This window comes from Acanthopagrus latus, chromosome 9 (genome assembly GCF_904848185.1).
Source record: "Acanthopagrus latus isolate v.2019 chromosome 9, fAcaLat1.1, whole genome shotgun sequence".
In the NCBI taxonomy this organism is placed as follows: domain Eukaryota; kingdom Metazoa; phylum Chordata; class Actinopteri; order Spariformes; family Sparidae; genus Acanthopagrus; species Acanthopagrus latus.
In genome coordinates this window covers 10,216,992-10,238,887 of record NC_051047.1, presented here as the reverse complement: position 1 = coordinate 10,238,887, position 21,896 = coordinate 10,216,992, and the positions used below count along the sequence as shown (strand labels likewise).

The following is a 21,896-nucleotide window of genomic DNA, read 5'->3' as shown; positions in this document are numbered from 1 at the left end:
TCAGCCTGGCCCGCCCGACACTTAAATGTCTTTTTTGTTTGTCTGAATTGATAGACCCTCAACAGAATGTACGCATTGTGAGTTTAACTGCTTGTAAATATCATCTAGAAATAACATCTGTTAGCCCCAATAATCACATTTTTTCCCAGCACAATAGCTGACACCCTCAACGCGACTTGAGGTTCCTGAACATCGTTGTGAAAATGTCAATCACACCAAATCAATATCCAACACGCCTGCTGAGAAAATAAATACACTGCTCAAGAGAATAGCTGTACATACACTCATAATCACCCACAGGGGTTCTGGTCCACGTCTCCTGACGTGACCCAACCATCGAGCAGAGGCACAAAGACGTGCCCTGGAATTCAGGGGTCTCATAAATAAACAAATAAACACATTTCATACACAGAGTACTTATTCTAATTACAGCCCTGGACATGTGCTGAGCAGTCTCTAATTTCTCTCTGAGCAGGGAGACTTGCGGAGCCGTCTGCGGCAGACCAGCAGTCGGCAGATGTAATTACCACATCATCTCTGGTCCCTGGTACACTGAGGGAGGGGGAGGGAGAGAGAGGGAGAGAGAGGGAGAGAGATTGATCCCAGTAAACAATAATTAGGGTTGGGGATGGTGTATTGTGGGACATCTACTCGGCAGGACAGAGTAAAGAGAGGGAAAGAAACGGGAGGGAGGAGACAGGCAGGGATCATGGGCACATGAAAGCCTCTGGGACAGACAGCTTCCCCCCCGCCTGAGAGGGTGAGAGTTTACATTTTTATCAGGACCAACACATCAGCGGTCTATATACAGCCGGCACATTCATATGCCAATAATGGAAATGAACAAAGTGATGGTTTTGGTCAATAAACTAATTATTTAGTTTAGCTTTTTTCGGCCAGACAAAAAAAGCAATTTGATGATATATAAACTCCAAATGTATTAAAATAACCATAATATAAAACAGAACAAAGCAGCATATCAGCACATTTAACAAACTGCATTTGATGAATCGTGTTTTGGCTTGCTGAAAACAGCAAAATAATATAATATTCAAAAATGTTTGGTTTTCAGTTGTTAAAATAGTAGTGAGTGTCAGATTGGTCAAAACATTTCTGCTTTTTACAGTATACGTCTAAACTTGGTGGTTCAGTGTTCCTGTCGGGTTTCAGTGACTTATTAAAGGTGCTTTATGGAGTTCTCTTGAACACCTCAGTCTTTTCTCTGCAAAACTAATGTTTTTATAAAATTACAAAAAAAAACAAAACAACAAAAAACAAATTTGTTAACATTCGTGTTTGCTAGCTTTCTAGTCGCCTGGGATTTACTGCCCCACTGCTACTTTTCTTGGCACATTATAATCAGTGGAATAGTGTGAAACCATAGGCAGGAATGTATATCGCGTGATGCACATGCGATACAAACAAAACAGAACACTGCTCTCCAGCACTACTTTCAGTGGTCCATTACATCTGACTCAAACATCGGAGTCACGCAACAGTGGATATATAACACAACTGAGTGTGTTGTTGTGTTTTCATGTGGGAGAACTGCTTTTTAAACGCAGCCGTCAATTTTCAATCTGTCATTGTTTCCTCATGGTTCTTCAAAGTTCTTTGAATGTGCAAAACAAACCAAACTTACAGCCCCTAGTTTAGTTCCTGAGCACTGGTTCTATGGAAGTTTTTGGTTAAAAACGTGTAGAAGTGGTTAAAAACTTTATAGGGTACCTTTTATCTTGGTTTTGGTTTGGTCCAAGGCTGCATTACTGAGCAGACAAATTATAACCTGATGCACAAGATGGTTTGTTACACAGTCCATTTGGAAAGGCACGGCTAGAAACTGTTTAGAAAAGGAATGGACCATATGTCTTATCACCGTCCAGCCTCAACCAATCAAGTGCCAGGACGCTACCAGTGGCGGAGCTAGCTGTGTGGTAGGCCCCAACATCAGCTGATCATCAACACCATCGCCAAAGACCCCTTGTTCGTTCAAAGGTAACGTCACGTTGTAAAACTACATATTGATGCCAACATCTTCGCAGACTCATCACTTCTTGTACAGTCGCATCTTAGCCAGTGTTAGCAAAATGCTAGCTAGCTGGGTTGCATCACCATTGTCTGTGCTCAGGAATAAATACTGGAGCACTTTATTTATCCCAAGAAAAGGAAACATACCAGGCACTGAAGGAGAAATGTCGACTGATAATCACGTCATCCTCGGCCTCAACAAAAAGTATGTGGGCCTTCTCCTGTTTTCCTTCAGAGTGGAATGACCTGGCCTGAATGAGCGTTGTTTTGCCGTGTTCATGAAATTTTACATTGTGAATGTGTCCTTCCGTTGCGTACCCTAGTCATTGTGGTCGACTTCTATGAATCTATACTGTCTGCACTGCTGCAGCAGGTGAAACGAGACCAGTGTTGCCATGTTTCTGATTATCAAACTTGTCCGATCTAGCAACAGTAACTAAGGGGCTAAAGATGGGTCAATTTGCCGTCCGCATGTACGTATTGCACAAGTACATTTCTGCAAAATTACATGTTGACACTACACATTCTCTATGTTGAAACTAGTTTGACAAACCAGTATGTAGCTACTTGCACAAACACACTGTTTTAACTACTTTTTTATTCATTTTGAGTCATACACGGTACAATGCTGCGTTGTAAGGTGTCTGCTGATGTTGCATGACTTTTGGGTTGGGATTTGGAGCATGTTAAGATGCTTAAAACACAGAGTAAAGTTCTGATCCTATGCAGTTAGCTGTCAATGCTAACTGTCCTTTCACGGAACCCTGTAATGGTTGGACCAAATGTGTTCGCGTCTTCGGTAAGCTTGAGCGATGAAGCTGCATGACTGAAGATGTCTAGTAGTGTCATGCTTCCAAATGTTGAAATACTGTGTTCCTGCAACAAAAATATCAAGTTGTTTCACATTTTAAAATGTTGAAACAATGTGTCAAGCTGCAGTCACTGGTCTGGCAGCCTTCTCTTTTTTATCACGATATGGCACGTATTGTATATAAATCAATATGGTGTATTACACTTACAAAACGTCAACCCGGTCTGTAGAAACTGCTGTGATACTGTGATCTTGCGGCAAATCAGACACAGGTTTACTTTGTGTATACTCTTTCTACTCATTTGATCAGTCGCAAACTTGTTGGATAAAATGTACCAACGCATGTGTTAAAACACTTTATAAACTAAGATATGATGTGGATTAATGGGCCTCTTCTATTACTTCATATTCTGTTTTATAGAGGGGGGCAGGTTTCAAAATGTAGTCTTTGTACAATGTAGCCGTAAACCCCCCTTTTTTTTTCACTTTATGAAATACATTACGCAAATTTCCGACAAGTTGTTTGACACCCATGTTACGCGCTCCCCCCTTCTGTGTTTTCTCCTTCCCTTCTCCCAGGTGCTGCTCATCAGGCAGTTAGCTCTGCCCCGTCACCATAGTAAAGGGAGGGTGGAGGAGAAGGAGCACTCTGGTGTTTTGTTATCTTTTGAGGATGGAGGTCTGGTCGTCCTGTTTTCGTGGCTTTGCCTGTTTAATGATGTTTAATTTATGCAGTCTTTTCTTAGTTTAGGGAGGGAAGTTCTGGGTCCTACGGCCCACTGCGTGCCTGGCCCAGACTCCCTGCATCTTTGTGTTCATTATGGCCAGGCCTCCAGGCTTCCATACTTTTGGATGACTCTATTATTTCTAAATAAACCTTTACTTTCTTTTGCAAACTTGCTCTCGAGTATGCTGTCCTTCTTTAATATGTCGCTGGCCACTGTTTTCTTTGTTGCCGTGACATCCAGCAAATCGGTGACATGCTCAAGTAGAGGAGTGCTGGTTGGAAAATAACAGTACTTGATGTGTTCTTAATGGCAACATGTGTGAAAGTTGGGCCCACACGTCGCTTCTGCCCCGAGGGCCACCTTGTAAGTTAGACCATCCACGGTCAGATGGTTTAAGTTTAAATTATTTTTAAGTTTGGCGTGTGTTTTCTGGAAATGAACTAAAACCCTCAGATAAATGTGGTGAAAAGAAGAAGTGAAAAAAAAGTTCCCCATTTAATCGTACCTTGAAGGTGGACTCAAGTATGACCAGTAGAAATTGATATTTCACTATACACATTTTTACTCCACACAACAGTACAATCCATCACGCTCTCTGCCTGTAGGGAGAGGGGAAATACCACATGCAACCAGAGGCCTCACACAAAGCAACTGATGCTGGGAATAAGGAGTCATTCTCTTGTGGGGTGTGTGGGGGGAAGAAGGAATAAGACTTTTACGGGAAGGAATATCTCCCTCGTGAGAGGACTGGCGAGGACCAGTATGTGTGTGTGTGTGTAAGTGTGTGTGGGTGCATACGAGGCGTGTGTGCGTGTGCTGAGACTCCGATTTTACAAACATGCGTGCGGGCATAGCTTTTCGGTGATTCTGGCATTCCCGGCATTCCTTCCTGTGAATTTCCAGTCAGCGTGAGGCTCACTGTTCCAGAGCTCTGACATCACGAGGGGGTTCCACTCTGCCTTCCACGTTCTGCCTCCCGCTCTCTCACAATCCCACCCATATTTGGAAGTGAGAGGAAGGGAATCCCAGATGATGACTCAAAGGCTTCTGCTGCCAAGGGGAATTCTCTCCACATCTGTTTTGTGTGTGTGCGTGTGTGTGTGTGCGTGTCTGTTATTAACGTGTATCGATGTGCATATGACCTCCTCGAGCTGAAGACAGAGTTTTACATCTGTTGGGAATCCGAAATGGTAACAGCTCGGTGAAATAACAGCCTCGTGTCTTGACAGAAAAAGTGGAAGCCCGAGTGATGTTGTCTTTCTATTTATAACCTGCTTCTCTTGGCAGCCATGACGGTTAATAATGCACTCTGCTGAAAATGAATGCTCCCGAAATGAGCTTTTTTTTTTTTCACTTTATAAAACCCAAAGATAGACGATGAAGAGGGTAAAATACTCCCTCTTGCACAGCACATGTCGGTGAGTCGATGTGCACTGTAACCAGACAGTCACCCTGCGTCGGACCACCACAAATGAGACCAGTGGGATAAATGGGGACCACGGCTGTTAACTGTGCTCCGCATAGTGTGACCAACCGTCTACAGCCTGCTGGCTGCAATAAACTCCTTCCTCCACAGAATCATCTCATTCCTCACAAGGAGCAGCAAGCTCAAACGCAAATTACAAAGGGGAGCAGGAAGTGGAATGAGAGGGAGACAGACGGAGCAGACACGGCTTTGGATGTGCTGAAATTCCCTTTGTTGGGAGTGGATTTGGGAGAGGATAGAGGGGTCTCCGGGTGTGCGAAGCCATATCTGGGCCTAAATATAGCCCCACTTTGTTCTCGTCTGCATGCTGGTGACAGAGGACTCGGCTCTCTGGGGTTGTCTGTGGTCCAGTGTATCAGAAAGGCCGCTGTTGTTCTCCCTGGCAGACAGAGACGCAGACGTTCCCTCAAGCAGCCCAAAAAGAAAGAGCGCTTTCATGGAATATTCTGTTTAGCTGCACAGACTGTTGTGTATGATACTCCCGGGACCCATAAAACAAGTAATTCACAGACAATATCTCACCCACGCTCTCTTTGCCACAGCAACATAAATCCAACTGGTTTTCAAGGAGGAGTTGAGGCAGTGTTCAAAGGGGGATATATGTTGCTCAAATCTGGGAAAATGGGCCTGCGAGGCAACATTATTTTCAAAATGGACAAAAAGAGGACAGAAAGTGACGCAGGATGCAACAATAACAACAACAACAACAACAAAAAAACCCTGAAAAAAGGTGACATGAAAATGAGCAAGTCTGAGAACATGGAGCCGTAAGTCATCCTGCGTTGACTGTAGTTTTCCTCTACATCACACTGCTCCCCACAGGGACGATGTATGGCGACGTTTAAACGCTCAGTCACCCAGCGCACAAATCCCTCCCTTCCTCATTACCAAAACAAGCTAATTAAAAACCTGTTAATGAGCTGTGTTGTGGGTGTCTTTAGGAGAGAGGGGAAATCAACATCTCGAAAAAGAGTTGGGCACGTATGAACGTTATCAGAGGGTCCCCTGAACAGTTAGACAAATTGATGACACAGCCATAGTCATCAAATGGGGAAGGGGCGGCTGAAAACACAACACAAACATCCTACACATCTCCATGAGAGTGCACACAGAAACAGTGCAGGAGGGGAAAAAAACAAGTGACTCACTGAAAACCAACTGGGACACACAGTGTCATATCCTGAGAGGGAGAGGGAAAGAAACCCTCCTCTCACTGAAGGACAGATGGATCCCCCAATCTGTTGTGGGCCAGTGTGCCAAAGGACTACTGGTCACCAAACATCCTGCACCTGAGTGAAGCGACCTCTAGGCTCTCTGTGAGGACCAAGCCACTGATATCAGCTGAGAGACTGGGAGCTGAACTGTGGAGGACAGACCCAGACGTTGCCAGGGAAGTATTATCAAAGTTCTTGAGCGACCTCTACTGGCCTCACTGGCGAACTGCGTTTTGACGTGACGTCACCACGGACTGTACCACTGCATTAAAAGCAGTGTGAACGGGGTGAGTTCAAAGTCTACTTCTGTGTCTTGTTCGCTCATGTCTGAGCTTGCTTCGACGCCAGAGTAAGAATTTGTTTTAAAAACGTGTTTAGTATCGATTGCTTGAAAGACGGGAGGCAAATGAGCCGTCACCGCGATAGTAACTATCTGGTTTTGTCCTACGTGACAGACGCAGGAAGTGCCCCTCCGAGCGAGGCGCCTTTTCTGAGCTCATGTTGTCAGGCAGAGAGTTTACCATCACGTCCAGCGGGGCCGACTCTGTTTTTAGCCACACGAAACTTGGAGCTTGAACGAATAACAAGCTCAGTGATCAGAAACTCATCTCCTTAAGCTGTATTACACAACATGGCCACCAAAAAGAAGCGAACACCTAATGCGCAGAATGACAGCTGGGTTGTCATCGCCGCAGGTAGGTTGAGCAGCGGGATGCGACCGTCAGTTCGAGCTAACCCCGGCTAGGCTAGCTAGCTTAGCTACGGAGATTGGAAAGTTATTAAACCGTGGTAACTTTGTCATCACATAAACTGAATGACTAATAGAGTAATTGTTATCCATTATGCAAGCGTGGGCCCAACTTAAGATGTATTTAACATAGAAATAAGACACTAATCAGATTGAACGTTGATCACTTGTGTTAGATTTCTCAGTTATCATGAATTTTACTTTTGTTTTGGTGTCCACAGACTCTGCCATCGACACACAGAAGCACGACATTGACCCAGCTTTTGTGAGACTAAGGAATCCCTCCACAGGTCAATTTTGATTAACACATTAACAGAAGTTTCCAGAATCCAGAAAAGTTTTCATATTACCTGTTTCGCACAACCATCAGTCCTAAACCATAAGGTACTAAGATTGATTTACAAAAAGATTCCAACAGATTTGTAAAAGGGAAGTCATGGAATTAAAGGTACAGTATTCCTATTTATGTAAATGCTGGATGAACTAAGGTTCTCTTGGGAGTTTTTGACCTCCAGCCCTGCATGGAGCTGTTTTACATTTGCCAGCAAAGACGGTGAGACAGAAACTGATTTTTTATATTTTTATATATTATATGATTTTATATGGTATGGTATATAAATCTCTCTGTTGTCACAAGAGTGGAATTTCTAAATTAATTTCAATACCTGTAATATCAATACAACATTGATGGCATATGATTGTACGTTTTTTAAAAGGATAAATGTAACAAGGCTTATAAATGTTTGTGAAACACTAAGGCATCTAAATTAATTTAGTGTTGGAAGATGCAGAGCTACATGGGTGCTGTAGGGGAGCCAGAATATGCAGTTGGTAATGGTATATCGATAGAGTGAACAATGAGTATTGGAGTTGTGTCAAGTAGTCAAAATCAGTGTATCAATAAATTCGACAAGTCCAGTCTTAACAAATCAGGACATTAAACACTGGCTCTGGAAATGTTTAATGAGGAAGGAAACACATTCACATATAGTTTGTTTGTCAGGGATACATCCAGCATTTCACTGAGTAATTAAATACAAATCTAATTTGTTCATTTAGAATAAAGCTGATGATTGATATTGCTGCAGGTCAGTTGTGAAAATGATTGTTAATTGCAGATCTAATAACACAGTGAGTCAACGGTTGGTTAAAAAAGATGTATAAATAAAGGGCCTGAGGTTCCTCGGCTATTTAATATGTGTTTGTGAAAGTAATGCTGTTCCTTATTTTTCTGTCCCACAGATGCAGCTTCTCTGTACATGCTGAACAGTGGTGATGTACAGCTGTTTGAGGTCAAAGCCTTTGAAGAAGATTTCCACTCGTGGTTTATTGGACAGACTGTACAAAGAGGTTGGTGTCATTCCTCATTACACTGTAACTCTGAACTATCCTAATCATAATTACAAACCACTACTACAGAGGTGTCTTACTTTATTTAATCCCATTTGCAGAACTTGTCAGGCGTAGAGAAAACATAGTTTTCATAGTCCGCATTAACAGCAGCAACAGTCCACCAGCAGAGCTCCCTAAGCTGGTGTGGCTAAGAGGCTGGTGTGTTGACATAAAAATAGAAGAAAAAATACATAACAAGCCCAGAGGAGCGCTGTCCATTTACTATGACAACATGCACAAAGCACAGACAACACTGATGATACAAATCAAAATGAACCATTAGGTTTGTAACTGACAAACATGTTCACATAATGCAAACTAGTATGCAGTGTAGTGTGACCTGGCACTGTAACGGTGTTTAGAATATTGATGTTAAAAGTTGAAGTTGTACGTTGTACACATGTACGTTTCAATATGCAGAGATGCTGTGCTGTTATTCTGTAATTTTAACAGAGTTCTGTCTGAGGTGTCAATCAGGGGTTTACATCTTAGCACTTGTCTCTCTTTTTTTAAACAGATGGGAGACTTCTCTTTGTAACACCGATGGATCCTCTGTATCTCATGTTGCCCTATTTGATTAAATCTGGCAAAGAGGTAAGAAAAGTGAATCTCTAATAGTCTCACAGCTGTTGTTCCAGTGATGTTGTGGTGCTGATTATTTAACTGCAGAACTGTCGTGGTCAGCACCTTAAATACCCTGCCAGAGTAAGACAGTGATCCCCCTACAGTCTGATGTTATTTTTACCCTGATATTTCTAAATAAACTGTTAATATGTATGTGTTAGGGCTCGATAATGAAGTCATCTTAGTCAGCTGTAGCAGGATGAAGTTAGTAAAGTACATATTAATGTTGGGTATCTAATTCTGTATATAACTTTTTTATGAAAGTTACCATTAGATTGTGATGCTTGTGTTCGTTGCGCAATAAAACTGCTTCTTGTACAGGCTGACTGCACTCTAAATGTGTTAACATCTTTGTTAATATTACAAAACTTTAGAGGTCTTTTTTGATTGTATTTGTCTTGTTAATTCAACACACACAGAGACAGATGTAAAGGGGAGACACTACAGGTAAACAGAGGAGGAAAAAACAGTTAATCGACATCACCAAGAATCTTACTTACATGAACACAGGATAAGATACAATTTTTGTACTACAAGTTTTCTGAAAATGTATGTTCAGATATAAAAATGTGTAATCATCTGAATAGATCTACACTTATTTGCATACATTTACATAAAAGAAAGTGAATATTGGACAATGCCAGGTTCAAATTTCTTGATTGATTTTGTTGGTATACTAAAGTTTTTACTGAGGGAATTTGGGATGTCTGCTTGTATTACAGCAACAGCCATAAAAACAACATTTTTGCAATATTTCTAGAAATAAAATGTTATATAACTCAGGCTATGAATGATATATGAACAAACCACTCTGAAAAACCTTCAGAATATAGATCGGAATAAAACTGTAAAGTTTGGTGTCACTGAAGTGGAGATGTCTGGTTCAGAGTGCAAAAAAAAAACCTCAGTCTGAGAAACTGACCTTTAAAAACAAATATTATTAAACTCCATACATTTTAAACAAAAATGGTGAATATGGTATCAATATAAGTAATAGGCATCACACTGAAATGTCTCCATTGCTTAAAACAATAATTATTTGGTATCACACATTGTTGTGTCTCCCTCTTTCTGGTTAATAATGTGGAGCTACTTCTTTACCACCAACCACAGGGAGCAACATTTCAAAAGGTCTGTATTCATCAAGAGGTGGCAGGTTACATTGCTGTATTTCTTCTTCAAGCCAAAGGGTCGTGTTGCTATGGATTTCACCTGTCTTACAAACAGAAATTCATGGGTCTGGGTAGAGCTGCTTTAGCTGGAGATACTGTGCAGAGACGGCTCCACGTCTATCAGTCCTTCAAGGACATCTGATATTGGTTTTTCTCTATTCAAGTCATATAAACAAGATACAATATGTATGGAAGGCTCCTTCTGAAGTTGTCAGAAGGCGTTAACTCTGCACTGGAGTCTCAACAGACTGTGGGTTTGATACCAAATGAGCTTATTTATGAAGTCACAATATCTTATTTCCTGCTCAGGGGAAGTTCCAGCCTGTGGATCAAGTTGTCATGGATGAAGAATTCCCAGCTTGCTCAAGGCTGCTGAGCTGCACACGTTCCCTGGCCTCCCTGCACCACATTGCAGAGGAAAAGGGTGAATTTTTATTTTTGAAGCTAGCATCAATAAAAACTGTAAGCCTACACTGATCACTGATTGCAATGTGTAAATGCTGTGTTTTTTACTCCCAGAGGTGGGATCACTGAAGTTCCATCGATACAGTCAAGAGAAGACGATGAATTGGTTGAAGAAAAAGGTAGTCGTCATCACTATCTTATACGAAATTCAAACATATGTGTCTGTTTTTTTGTTTTTTTTAACTGCATCACAATACAAAATATCAAGAAAACTGTGCTCTGCGTGGAAGTGCATCATTTATTTCACACAGTGGAATTGCATACAGTTACTTTACTTGTCGGTGTAGGTGGAGAGGACGGTCGTTGCACTCAAAAAGAGAAATATCTCTGTGGGAGAGGGTGTCAAATCCACAACATACGTCAGAGTGAAGTCAGAGGCAGACTGCCCTGAGGGTAAGTGGCTTCAGCATCAGGCTACTTCACTGTTTAAGTCCCATCTCATTGTTGTGTGAATTCCAGTTCCACCTTCATATGAAAAAGACGTTTAAAGGTCTCATTTCCATATTATTCTGTTTTTCCTTGCTTTGCAGCAGACATGATGTTGACCAATAGATGGCAGTAATATTGCATAGTTTATCTCTATGAGTTATGATCCCCAAATAACGTTTCCCCAACCTCAACCTGTATGCAGCACAAAGTAGGATTCTATATATCTAATTACTGCCACTCATTCTCTTCATCTTTATGATACAGAGGACTACCTGCGCTACGCCCATGGCCTGATATCAGAGTACATCAGTGAAGACCTGAGCAAAGCCCTTCTCAAACACTTGCAGTAAGTCCAGACATCCAGCATCTACAAGTAGGACTGACCAGTGTGCAAAAAAAGTCATATAGTGATGAATTTGACAGATAGTGGATATGTATTGACCACATCTCCATACCTATCCTAACTTGTTTAATGAAGCTAACTGCCAATTTGTTTACGCCTGCTTACCTGTGAGCCCTTCAGTCTGCAGATCCGTGAAGCACTGAACTTCTACCCCCCCAATCTATAGTCAATATAACTCAAAGTGTTCTTTTTGGCACTGAAGCTAAATTTAGCAAGATCTGTGGCACTCTTGATGCCAAAGAACTACATTACTACTGCACAGAACCAACATTTGATTGCAAGAAAGTGAAAACTAGTGGACATATAATTTTTGAAAATGACAGTCTTCACTCTGGTAAACAATGACATCCTGTTATTAATTTGATTACTGCATCAACGGCTATTTAAATGATCTCATGTTCCAAGTTTATTTAGGGTCTCTTTGATGTTCAGGACAAATTTCAACTCAGTAAGTGTTCATAGATGTAGTTAGATGTCACACATTTTAACTTTATTGAAAAATTGGGGCTTCTGTGATTTGGATATTGCACTTGGCCATGTTGGGATTTTTGATAATATTTTGGTTAATTGGTGGTGATGCTGATCAAGTGTGCCTCTACTCCACAGGTTACCAGAGCTCACAAGCCCAAAGGAGACAGAACCTCCTTCAAAGGTACGTTAATGTCTCTCTTTGACGCGAGTCAGGTCTGTAGCGTTGCTCCCTTCTCCCTCTACAGTTTTTTCAAAAGCGCTGTGCATGTTCTCTGTAGTCCTTCACCTCGCTCTAACATTGTCGCATTTGCATATTTTTGATCATATGTTAGAGATGAAATCTTCACTTTGTGCTTGTGTGTTTTTAAGTTTGGTTATGAGTGCTTTGTGGCTAACAGTGTGACCTCATCCAGGCGTCTAGTGGTGTGTGTCTATGGTTAGAAAGTTTGGTGCTTTTTGACATGAAAAGCTTTTTCTTACTTCCTCGTTTGGCAGAAACGGAAACTTTCAGACAGTCCGGTGGAGGCTGGAGAGGACTACACCAAATTCAACAGTGCAGACTTTGTTCGGAAAGTGAGTGTGTACAAAGCGGTCTGCCTGAATAGACCAAGCAGTTACCGGAGGCTTTCATCACGAGCATTGATTATGTCACAATGACTTCACAGATCATTTGTTTGCTTTCATCTCTTGAGTCTCTCTTTTCTTAGAAGACCTTGAGTGACTGCTAGTGTTGCTAGCCTTCCTCTTGCTTCCCTTAAGCTTCCTCTGGGTCAAAGGGACTTGCCTTGTAGGGAGGGTGTGTTTTTTTTCCCCTCAGCTTTAATTGAAGCTCACAATATGCAATGTTTTATCTGCCGTCAATGTGCAAATTTGTTTACTCATCAGGTTGATTTTTTTCTTGCGCTTATTCCAGCCACCCAAGAAGATGACTGCCGCTCAGAAAAGTCTGGCCAAGGTGGACAAGACTGGCATGAAAACAATGTCATCCTTCTTCAGTCCCAAGGTCAAAGCAGAAAAGAAGTGATTGTTGTATAGATTGTGTTTTTGTAATAAAGAAAAGAAAATGTAGAGGCGTTTGATTTTATTTTAAATGACTTGAATGAGATGAGATGGAGATTGGAAAAGAATAGCGGCAAGTGATTATGCAGTATTCATTTTAATTTTACCAGATAAATGTTTATTAGGTTTAGGTTTTAGCATGCTAACAATGGACCAGCGGTATATAAGCATGCAGATAGAGACTGAGGATCATTGGTTCACCTCCCTCATAACAGAAATGTTGAGGGACAAATATTTCAACATTGCTGAATATGTGAAAGGTCAGGTTTCTAATTTGGTATATGTACCTTTCATGTATAAGATCATTTCATCCTCTGCACTGATGAGCAGAACAACCTGAGCTGGCTTTGAACTTTTCAGTGAACTTGATCTTCGGGCTGAGTCTGAACCTCGCTCTGAGATCAGCAGGTATTGATGCAGCACTCTGAAATATGTTTACCTCTCAGCCACTGAAAAGGCTGAAACTCTGCATTTCTGCCGCTGGCTTTGATACCACAAAAGCATGCGGTCCTTCTGTACAGCTGAACTGTAAACTGTGCTCATCTTTAAATTCCATACCTGTTGAAACATTGGACATTTCTCTCATTTAACTCTGTTCAGAAGCACACTTAAAGGAAATGCTGCGGGTCTGACTGAAGGGTCAGTGTAATCTTGAGATGTCAGAAGGAATGAAAGACTTCATTTCAGACTATGCTGTGAAATGTTTTTCAGTTTCTCATTAAAAAAAAAAAAAAAAAGGCATAGTGGTGCGTATCACAGATGTCGATTCATATTAATTTGCAGTTAACGGGTCAGAAAATACCTGAAACAAATGATACTGCAAAGGCTTTATCACACCAGGCGGTTCGACATACCACAGGAGAAAATAATGACACTAGTGATGGCTGAATTCCATTTAGCTGCTTGGGTTTCAGGGCCCTGGTATTGTTCTTACTGGATCAGTCACACTGTCCTGACTCACCGGGACGTTAATAGAACAGAGCTATTGTTAATGTCATCAGTAACACCTGGGCTTTTTCAAGTCAAGTCTGCTGTGAAAGATTTGCGACCGAGGAGAGTTATTTTGTTTCAAATGTACCTTATTGAAATTGCTGTCAATGAATGAATTAAAGTATTAATGTCCGGATGGATCGTCGGCAGGGCACGGTGTCTGTCCCGTACCGTGGCGGTGCAGGTTTCAAATGTCCAACAAGCTTCACTGCTTTTTTAATTTAGGCTTGAACCTCAGAGTCTGAAATGCGCTCTCCACCACTTTGGGCAGATGGATCGGGTTCCTCTGCAGTCGCAGTCGGCTGCTCGTTGACCCGCTCTGGTTCTTCTTCCTGCGGGCGCTTTCCTTGGCACAATCTGGAACCGCTTTCTGCTCGGAGTCGTCCGCGACCCGAGGAACCCGCAGGACCCAGTTGGAGTGGAGGTCGTGATCGGCCGAGCTGGAGGCCACTGCGGGGGAGAGAACAGAGGAAGCTGTTATGTAGCTTCTCAACTCCTGGACTGTAAGACCCCAAACCATCAGAGCTGAGAGATCAAGCAGCTGGTTTTTAGATTGTCAGATGAAAGCGTAAATAAGGTTCTTCCAAACGACATCCCAACCGTACACGACCTTTTCGCTTCCTCATCCAACTAGTGGTGAAAAAAAGAAGAGACTTTTTTTTCTTCTTCTTTTTTTCCCCACAGAGTACATTTTAACACGTCACAGCAGGAAACACTCAGATGTAATCAATAACGCTAATAGCAGCTGCAGTCAGATCAGTTCCGAGGCTTGATGCTGAGCCCTGATTAGCGTCATTAGTGGCACCTGTGCAGATGATGGGCCAAAAATAACTGTTCACTGAAGTCAAAGTAGTGACGTAACAGTAACAGGAACGGATGTTAGTGTAGTACTTCTCTTAGAGTCCTATAAATTACTAATGTAAGCTGCATGTTGCAGCTGGTCCAGGCGGATTCTCATCTTACTACTGAATGGCTACAAACAGCCACTACTCGCTCTACTATACACAGTGTGGCATGCTTTATCGTGTTATAAATGTGTTTTGAATACGGTTAAGGTGTAATTTCTCCTGCCCGAGCAGGTGCAGCGACTCTGACAGGAAGCTGATGAAGACGTCAGTCAGGCTCAGTCTGTACACTCCCAGTCCTGAGGAGGAGGTCTGATCAGGCACAGAGAGTGAACACACCTGACACACCTCATCTCAGAAGTAAAAGTGTCCATAGAGGAGACACTTCTACAAGTATGGAATTTGAAATTAGTCGAGTAAAATAAGAATGATCTGCTTTATATGTTTCAAGTATCCAAAGCAACAGCACTCTATACAGAACACCCCCCTTCTGATCGTTACATTTGTGTTGGTATGAAGTTTTAATGTAACTGGATGAGGTGAATCTAAGATCTTTAATCTAAATCTACAAAGTACCCTAATTCAAATACAGGGCGTAGAATAGAAGTCAGGCAAAATACAAGTACCTCAGATTGACAGTATACGATCAGGTTCAGGTCCTGAGTTATTTTAGTTGAGTTTTCCTGAGTTTATTTTTATTTTTTAAATATATATTTTACTTTGCACTTCAGCGTTGGAGGAAATAAACAATGTAACAGGATTACTGAAGCACTAACCTGTCAGCAACATATTAACGTCAGATGTTGTGAAAAGTAGCCATAACTTATACTTGAGTAAAAGTAACGATATTGTGCTACAATATTACTCTGGTAAAAGTGAAAGTCGTCCGGTAGTGGCTCTTGAATAAAAGTATTTGGTGTTCAATAAATTTACGTATTAAAGTAAAAGTCAATCATACGTATATATGTTTTTTGTTTTTTCCAATCTGGTTGCCAATTAAATAGATTAGAAAAGATGCTACCTCAGCTCTGACGCAGCCTGCAGTCAGTAAAGTTATCAAATAAATGTACAGTAGTGGGGTAAACATGTTGATATTCATCTCCCAAAATGCAGCTGAGTGAAAGTGTAGCAGAAAATAGAACTACAAAGCACCTTAGAATTGTACTTAAAGTACAGTACTTGAGTAAAAGTACATTCATCACTGGTTCCAACTACTTTTACAACGGTTGTCTCCAGACCAGTGGTTCTCAACATGAGGTCCGGGGACCTCCACAGATCACAACAACACGTGACTGTTTGGGTCACGAGTTCATACACTTGATGTGATGGAACTAAACTCAGGGACAAAATCCAAAAATCAAATGTCAGAAGAAACTCTGAGAACTTCTGCTCTCGACCACCGGACACATTCTGAACCCTGCAGGGACCTGGACAGAGAAGAGGACACTCGGACTGTATCAGCACCTGAACTTTCGTGACTGGAGAAGGTTTTTTTTTTTTTTGGTTTTTTTTCAAACGCACCTATGAAATCCACATCTGCGTGTCCATCGTCCTGGTAAGGTTTGCGCAGAGGCTCGCTGTCACAGCTGGCGATGACCGCGTCAAAGAACTGCAGAGTGTCCTCCTCGTCGGGGACCGGAGGCGCGGAGGGTTTGGCTCTTGAGATCTGCGGTTACAAAGAGAGAGGAGGGAGAACATCTGTGTGTGATCGCTCCTGCTCTGTGCTCTCTGATAGGCGGGGCGGTCTTACCGGCTCGTCCCTGCGAGGCGGCGGCGGGGCCGGCTTCTTCTTGGAGGACACCGTGGCCTTGGCCTCGCTGCTTTTCAAGTCACTCACGCTCTTTGTGTACTGCCGCCTCAGAGCCACGAGAGCCTCCAGGTACTCGAGGCAGTTCTGGTTCTGAGAGTACAGCCATATCCGGTCCTCTTGTCTCTGATAATAGTACAAGGTCGACTCGATGCTCACGGTGCTCTTGCTCCGTTTCAGAGTGGAGCCCGCTGCGGCGGCCTGGCTCCTCTCCCCCACCACCAGCATGGAGGTGCTGCGGACCAGCCGGACGGTGCAGGCGCTGTGGTAGTCCTGCTCGGACCGGAGTCCACGGCCGGGACCGCTGGCACCATCCCGCCCTCTGTGTCCGTGATGGTTTGGACGGAACACATTGTTGATCTTCCTGAACATTCCTCTACACGGAGTCTTTCAGGGTCACGCACGTAGATTCCTCAGTGTTTGTCAAGCATCCATCCATACTGGTCTCTTAAGGCCAACCAACACCTGTCCACTCAAACAAACAGACAGACAGACAGACAAACAAACAAACAAATACTCCTTCCACCCTGACCGGAGCGCTTCACTGCGGCCTGTCGCTGTCCAGGGTGCTGAAGTCACCTCTGTGCGTAGGGTGCCACAGAGGCAGACGTGAGCCTCCTGTCTAACCTGATCTCAACATGTCTGCAGTGTTAGCGGATGTTGCTCAGCAACATTGCTGTAGCAACGGCCCGGGAACCCTACACCGCGTGCTTCCATTACTGCCGAGCAGCAGGCCTGTGTCAGGTGTCCTGACTCACAGCACGCCGGACTGGACCATATAACAGCGGCCGTCCGACCAGCGCCCGGCCTCAGGTGTTACTGGTGGTGGCCGCGAATCCACCTGATAACATATGGAGGGCCGTGAGGGTCAAAACTAGATATCAAAATGAGTATCTGAAAACATATGTAACTGGAATTCTAATTAATTGCTAAATTAAGTGGATGAGTAAATAATTATAACTTAATGCTTATTAAATATATAATAATACAAGTAAATTCTTAATTGAATGAATTAAGCATTTAATTAATTCAGCATTTAATTCATCCCCCATGAGCCTGAAAAGCAGTTTCAGATAATGGATGGATAACTCAGTGCTTGTTAAAGGTATGATTTATAATCAAATGCTCAAATAATTTACAAATAATTGATTTAATGCTTTGTCACAATTATTTAATTACAAAATCACACATTTACTATAGGAGGGATAATGTATAGAACGGCAGTCATTATCGGGAAAGTAAGTCCCAACAGGACAAACCGCTCTGTATGAGTTTGGTCATAATTATCCTTTTACACGAAGGTTTGTCTCATGTACATTCACAAAAGAAAAAGAAAAAAAAGCCTAGCTTGCATTTTGGTGACAGTTTCACTTTAAAGGTGCTCTATGTAGATTTTTAAATAACAGATTTGGTAACATATTCCTATATTCTTGAACTATAGGACTTGTAGATGGCACACGTGCTGTTTTTGTTCCCAAAACTCATAACTAAAGCCTGTTTCGCCCTCAGGTTTACCAATACTAATATAACATAAAGCTCCATAGCACATTTATAATGTTCACTTTTACACACTTACACACTCTTCCATGTATCAAGAGCACCGTCTGTTTGTCTATAGGCCTGAAAAAACTTTACCTAGTCTACCTTTTGAATATCCTCCATATTAATCCACCTCCAGACCTTAAAGAAGAACTACAACAGGATTAACTGAGGATGGGTTTAATTCTACCTATCTGTATGTTTATGTGAAGATCATAACAACAAGTCCAGCTGCATAAACGACTCAGATGTTGTAATAAACTCCAGAACTGATATAATGATGTTGACTTATGTCTGGGTTTCCTCACTTGATCAATAATAAATCATTTTCTCTCGTGTTTCCTACTGTCGCGCCTCCCTGAATACAAGACACACATGCAGACAGGGTACTTCCATCACGGAAAAATCCCAGCCGTAAATGTGCCCTGAAAGTTTCCATCACTTTCACCAGACGACTGATTTAGTCCCCAGCAGAGTTCACCTGTGAGAGATTCATTCAAAAGCCTTCTGCCAGACGAGGAGATAGGAGACAAAATGAGAATATCTCGACAGACGAAAAGTGTCATCAAAGCCATGTGAGGCAAAGTTCAACAGCTACTGAAGAGCAGGCTGAGTTTCAAGGAGGAAGTGATGGCTTGTAGTTACGTAACTGAGCGTGAAGTCACACTTCTGCTCTGGTAACAAGAGGAGTGAAGCTCTCAGCTTTTAAAGTTAAAACACCACCTGTGCGCTTCACTGTACTCGCAGAGAGGTGACTCAACATCTGCGGTGTGGCCGATCTCAAAACGAAACCAGGAATGGGTCCAGCTCTCTGTTTCCTGACATTTTTGCTCACGTAAAATATGACTTCCCTGTTCGCTTTTAATCTCAAACACACACCTGTTACTTTTTACGAAGAAACAAAACTTCTGTGGTTAATTTTTACAGATTATTTGCCTTTGTGAGAATGAAACATCTGTCATTTCACCTCAACTGGCAGGAAGACAAACAAGGCATATTGTTATGTGAGACTACAATAAAAAGTAACTTTTGTATGTAAGAAGTGGAGGGGGATGTACACAGCCTGTCTGTAACAAGTCGAGATATTGTGGAGATGTTGATCTGTAGAATGTTCAGAACTGACCCAAATGCAGAAATGGGAAAAAAAGAGAAAATATCGTTGTTTCCCACTTCCTCTTGGGGTGGGTATAAAACAACACTAGCACATGCATGCACATTTGGGCACCTGCGCTGACAGAAAATGCAACGTTTCTGACGTTTGCTTGTAAAGACTGTGGAAGGAACTTGAAAGCGCTGAGTCTGTGACTGAGGTAGGATGATGTTTGGTTTTTAGAGGAGTGTAATTTATTTTTATGTTTATCAGATCTGTGTTTTACAAAATGTCTTTTATAGAGATCGATATGTTGACCTTCTTACCCACAGAACACAATTTGATATGAAAGAGGGACCATTCATGTAGTCTTGCTGGGTCTGCTGCTCATCACTGAGTCATCTGATATCACTGTTTTGTGCTGTTTTATAAGTAGTTCTCGTTGAGTCTTGTGTCTTTGTATAAAGGCCCATTTTGACAGGTATTCAGCATTTTTTCTGAAATCGTGCAACTCTCTGATTTCTGTGATTTATCTGTGATAAATTACTTTTGAATTGTGCTTCTCTGGTTGTGATGCAGCATCCTTCCTCTGTCTGCAGTCACCACTCTGTCCCGCCTACAACACTACCTGATTGGTTACATATCACAAGCAATAGCCTACGAGCACTGAATAATAGCAATCTGCAAAGTAACTGAACTTGCTAATATATGTGGCAGAAAATAAAAATACTCACAATTAGGCACGCTGCTTTAATGCTGTACTTAGTTACATTAGGCCTTTTGACACCAAGATGTTTTGACTGCAAAGATATATCTCAAGAAGCCCATACTGGCCAGTTAAAGAGTTAAAATGAGATGAAAATGCATCTTTGAATAAAAAAAAATGTTTCCACTGTAATTCATAATTATGAGTGAAAAACAAGTCAAACATAAAAGATAGTTTTCGGGCTTATTATTCAAAATGTATGACTTTTTTGATTTGTAAGTATGACTTACCACTGGAGTCGACCAAAGTCACTATCAGCCTTGAAAAGCCCTGTTGGTCAGCACCTACATATAGGGACAGTCAACACAAATTAACTGAGGCTATACATTCTGTGGTATGTGGCACTGGCCCATGCTTTATATGTTTTCCTACATATAAATATTAAAAGTGAATGAATGAATACATTTATGCTGATGGCTGCATCTTCTTCCGCATTGAACACTAACATACACTTCAAGATTTCCATTATAACAAACGATATAAGGACAGCATGCCACGCACACAGAAAATGTATAAACAGATATTTGAATAGTAAAATGACCATGAGAAGTAAACAATAAATTGTCTCTGTGTGTTGTGTTCTTTGTTGCAGCCATGCTTTGTGAAGGCAGATTGTTGAGCATGACCTACGGTGACTTGTGGGAGCTGGATCCCCTCCCTCCTCAGAGGACTTGTGGGCTGCCGAGAGCAGCTGCTGCCCTCATGCCGGGCTCCGCCAGACACGCTCCACTCGTTTATCACAATTCCCCCGAGCAGACGGGTTGTTTGGACAACAGGAGCGTGTCGGCGGAGTTGTACATTTCTCCGCTGCAGTCGTCGGACCTCCACAGAGCCCAGTCAGGGAGACAGATCTCTCCAGAGATCGAGATCCCGGCTCAGGCTTGCTCAGGTGGTGAGTCCCCTTTCTTGGTTCCCTCCTCCTGTCAGAGCATCTGTCAAAACTACAGCGACCTCCACATTGGAGGCGACCAGGTGCTCCCTCTCTCAGCCAATGATGGTGAGCTGCGGCTTGGCGCTGAGGGCCAGGCAGCCGGGCCCTTCCTCCAGTCCTGCGATGTCCTACCAGCCGTGGAGGAGTCTCCTCCGAGACAGACGTCTCAGGGGGGGCTTCTGCATCCACTCAGGGGAGGGTCAAATCGCTGGAGAATGGGGAGCACCCGCGATCGGAGCTTTTTGTTCCAGGAGCGTGAGGCCCCATTCTCAAACTCTCTTCTAAATCACTACCTGGAGCAGAAGCTCATGGACTTGTACCAACAGTACATGATGGAGAACATGGCCAGGGAGGGAGATTCTGACCCAGGGCCCATTTGCCCCCTGCTGGGCTCAGAGCTGGTCCTGACCAGCCTAGATCAGATCACTCAACAGCTGAGTCGGGAAGGCAACCTAGAAGCCGGCCTGGCCAAGGACATGGTTCTCAGCTGCCTGCTGCGGGTAGCCGGTGACATGCAGTCAAGTGAGATCAGCACTCCCTTTCTGCAGATTTCAAATGAGGCCAGCAGGGAGCAGCTCACAGAGAATAAAGAGGAGTTGCCCCAGTGTCCAGGAGCTCAATCATCCAGTTCTGCCTCTCATTTTAGTTCTCATGAGCCACAACAAGAGTGAAACCTTTCATGACTGCATTACACGTATTCTTTCTCTTTAAAGAGCTGGTGAAAGGATAACGTAGAAAACAAATTTCTGTATGTAATAAGTAATTCCAAGGAGAGAGGGCTCTATTCATGAATCGTCTCTTTGTATGCAGTCATGTAACTTGAATATGTGCATGTGGCGTGCTGCTGTTGGGCGGCTACTTTCCAAAGGCGAATAAAAACAGGAACTGAAAATTGAAA

General features: G+C 42.6%; 3 protein-coding genes and 1 long non-coding RNA gene across 6 annotated transcripts; 3 read left to right on the top strand and 1 right to left on the bottom strand.

Annotated features, from left to right (window-relative positions):
• Positions 1-1,326: 1,326 nt before the first annotated feature.
• On the top strand, positions 1,327-3,739 carry LOC119026004. Its single transcript, XR_005076988.1, has 2 exons — positions 1,327-2,233; positions 3,419-3,739. It is a non-coding gene; the product is annotated as an uncharacterized LOC119026004 (long non-coding RNA).
• Positions 3,740-6,530: 2,791 nt separating this feature from the next.
• rnaseh2b (ribonuclease H2, subunit B) lies at positions 6,531-13,039 on the top strand. Of its 3 annotated transcripts, none has more exons than XM_037110225.1 (11): positions 6,531-6,554; positions 7,237-7,305; positions 8,258-8,365; positions 8,925-9,001; positions 10,513-10,627; positions 10,723-10,787; positions 10,956-11,061; positions 11,362-11,443; positions 12,107-12,152; positions 12,467-12,544; positions 12,885-13,039. In XM_037110225.1, exons 3-11 carry the CDS (start codon positions 8,275-8,277, stop codon positions 12,993-12,995), a joined length of 771 nt encoding a protein of 256 aa, XP_036966120.1. In that variant the 5' UTR covers positions 6,531-6,554; positions 7,237-7,305; positions 8,258-8,274; the 3' UTR covers positions 12,996-13,039. The 3 variants fall into 3 exon arrangements, with proteins under 3 accessions (XP_036966120.1, XP_036966119.1, XP_036966118.1); XM_037110223.1 differs by lacking the exon at positions 6,531-6,554 and adding an exon at positions 6,597-6,962; XM_037110224.1 differs by lacking the exons at positions 6,531-6,554; positions 12,467-12,544 and adding an exon at positions 6,592-6,962.
• A 166-nt stretch (positions 13,040-13,205) lies between these two features.
• Positions 13,206-17,348, bottom strand: LOC119026110 (uncharacterized protein C13orf42). The gene is made up of 3 exons (XM_037110226.1): positions 16,616-17,348; positions 16,387-16,531; positions 13,206-14,470 (listed from the first exon to the last, which is right to left on the bottom strand). Exons 1-3 carry the CDS (start codon positions 17,042-17,044, stop codon positions 14,226-14,228), a joined length of 819 nt encoding a protein of 272 aa, XP_036966121.1. The 5' UTR covers positions 17,045-17,348; the 3' UTR covers positions 13,206-14,225.
• A 2,016-nt stretch (positions 17,349-19,364) lies between these two features.
• LOC119025872 (TLR adapter interacting with SLC15A4 on the lysosome) lies at positions 19,365-21,896 on the top strand. Its single transcript, XM_037109879.1, has 2 exons — positions 19,365-19,521; positions 20,660-21,896. The coding sequence occupies exon 2, from the start codon at positions 20,662-20,664 to the stop codon at positions 21,667-21,669; it is 1,008 nt and encodes a 335-aa protein (XP_036965774.1). The 5' UTR covers positions 19,365-19,521; positions 20,660-20,661; the 3' UTR covers positions 21,670-21,896.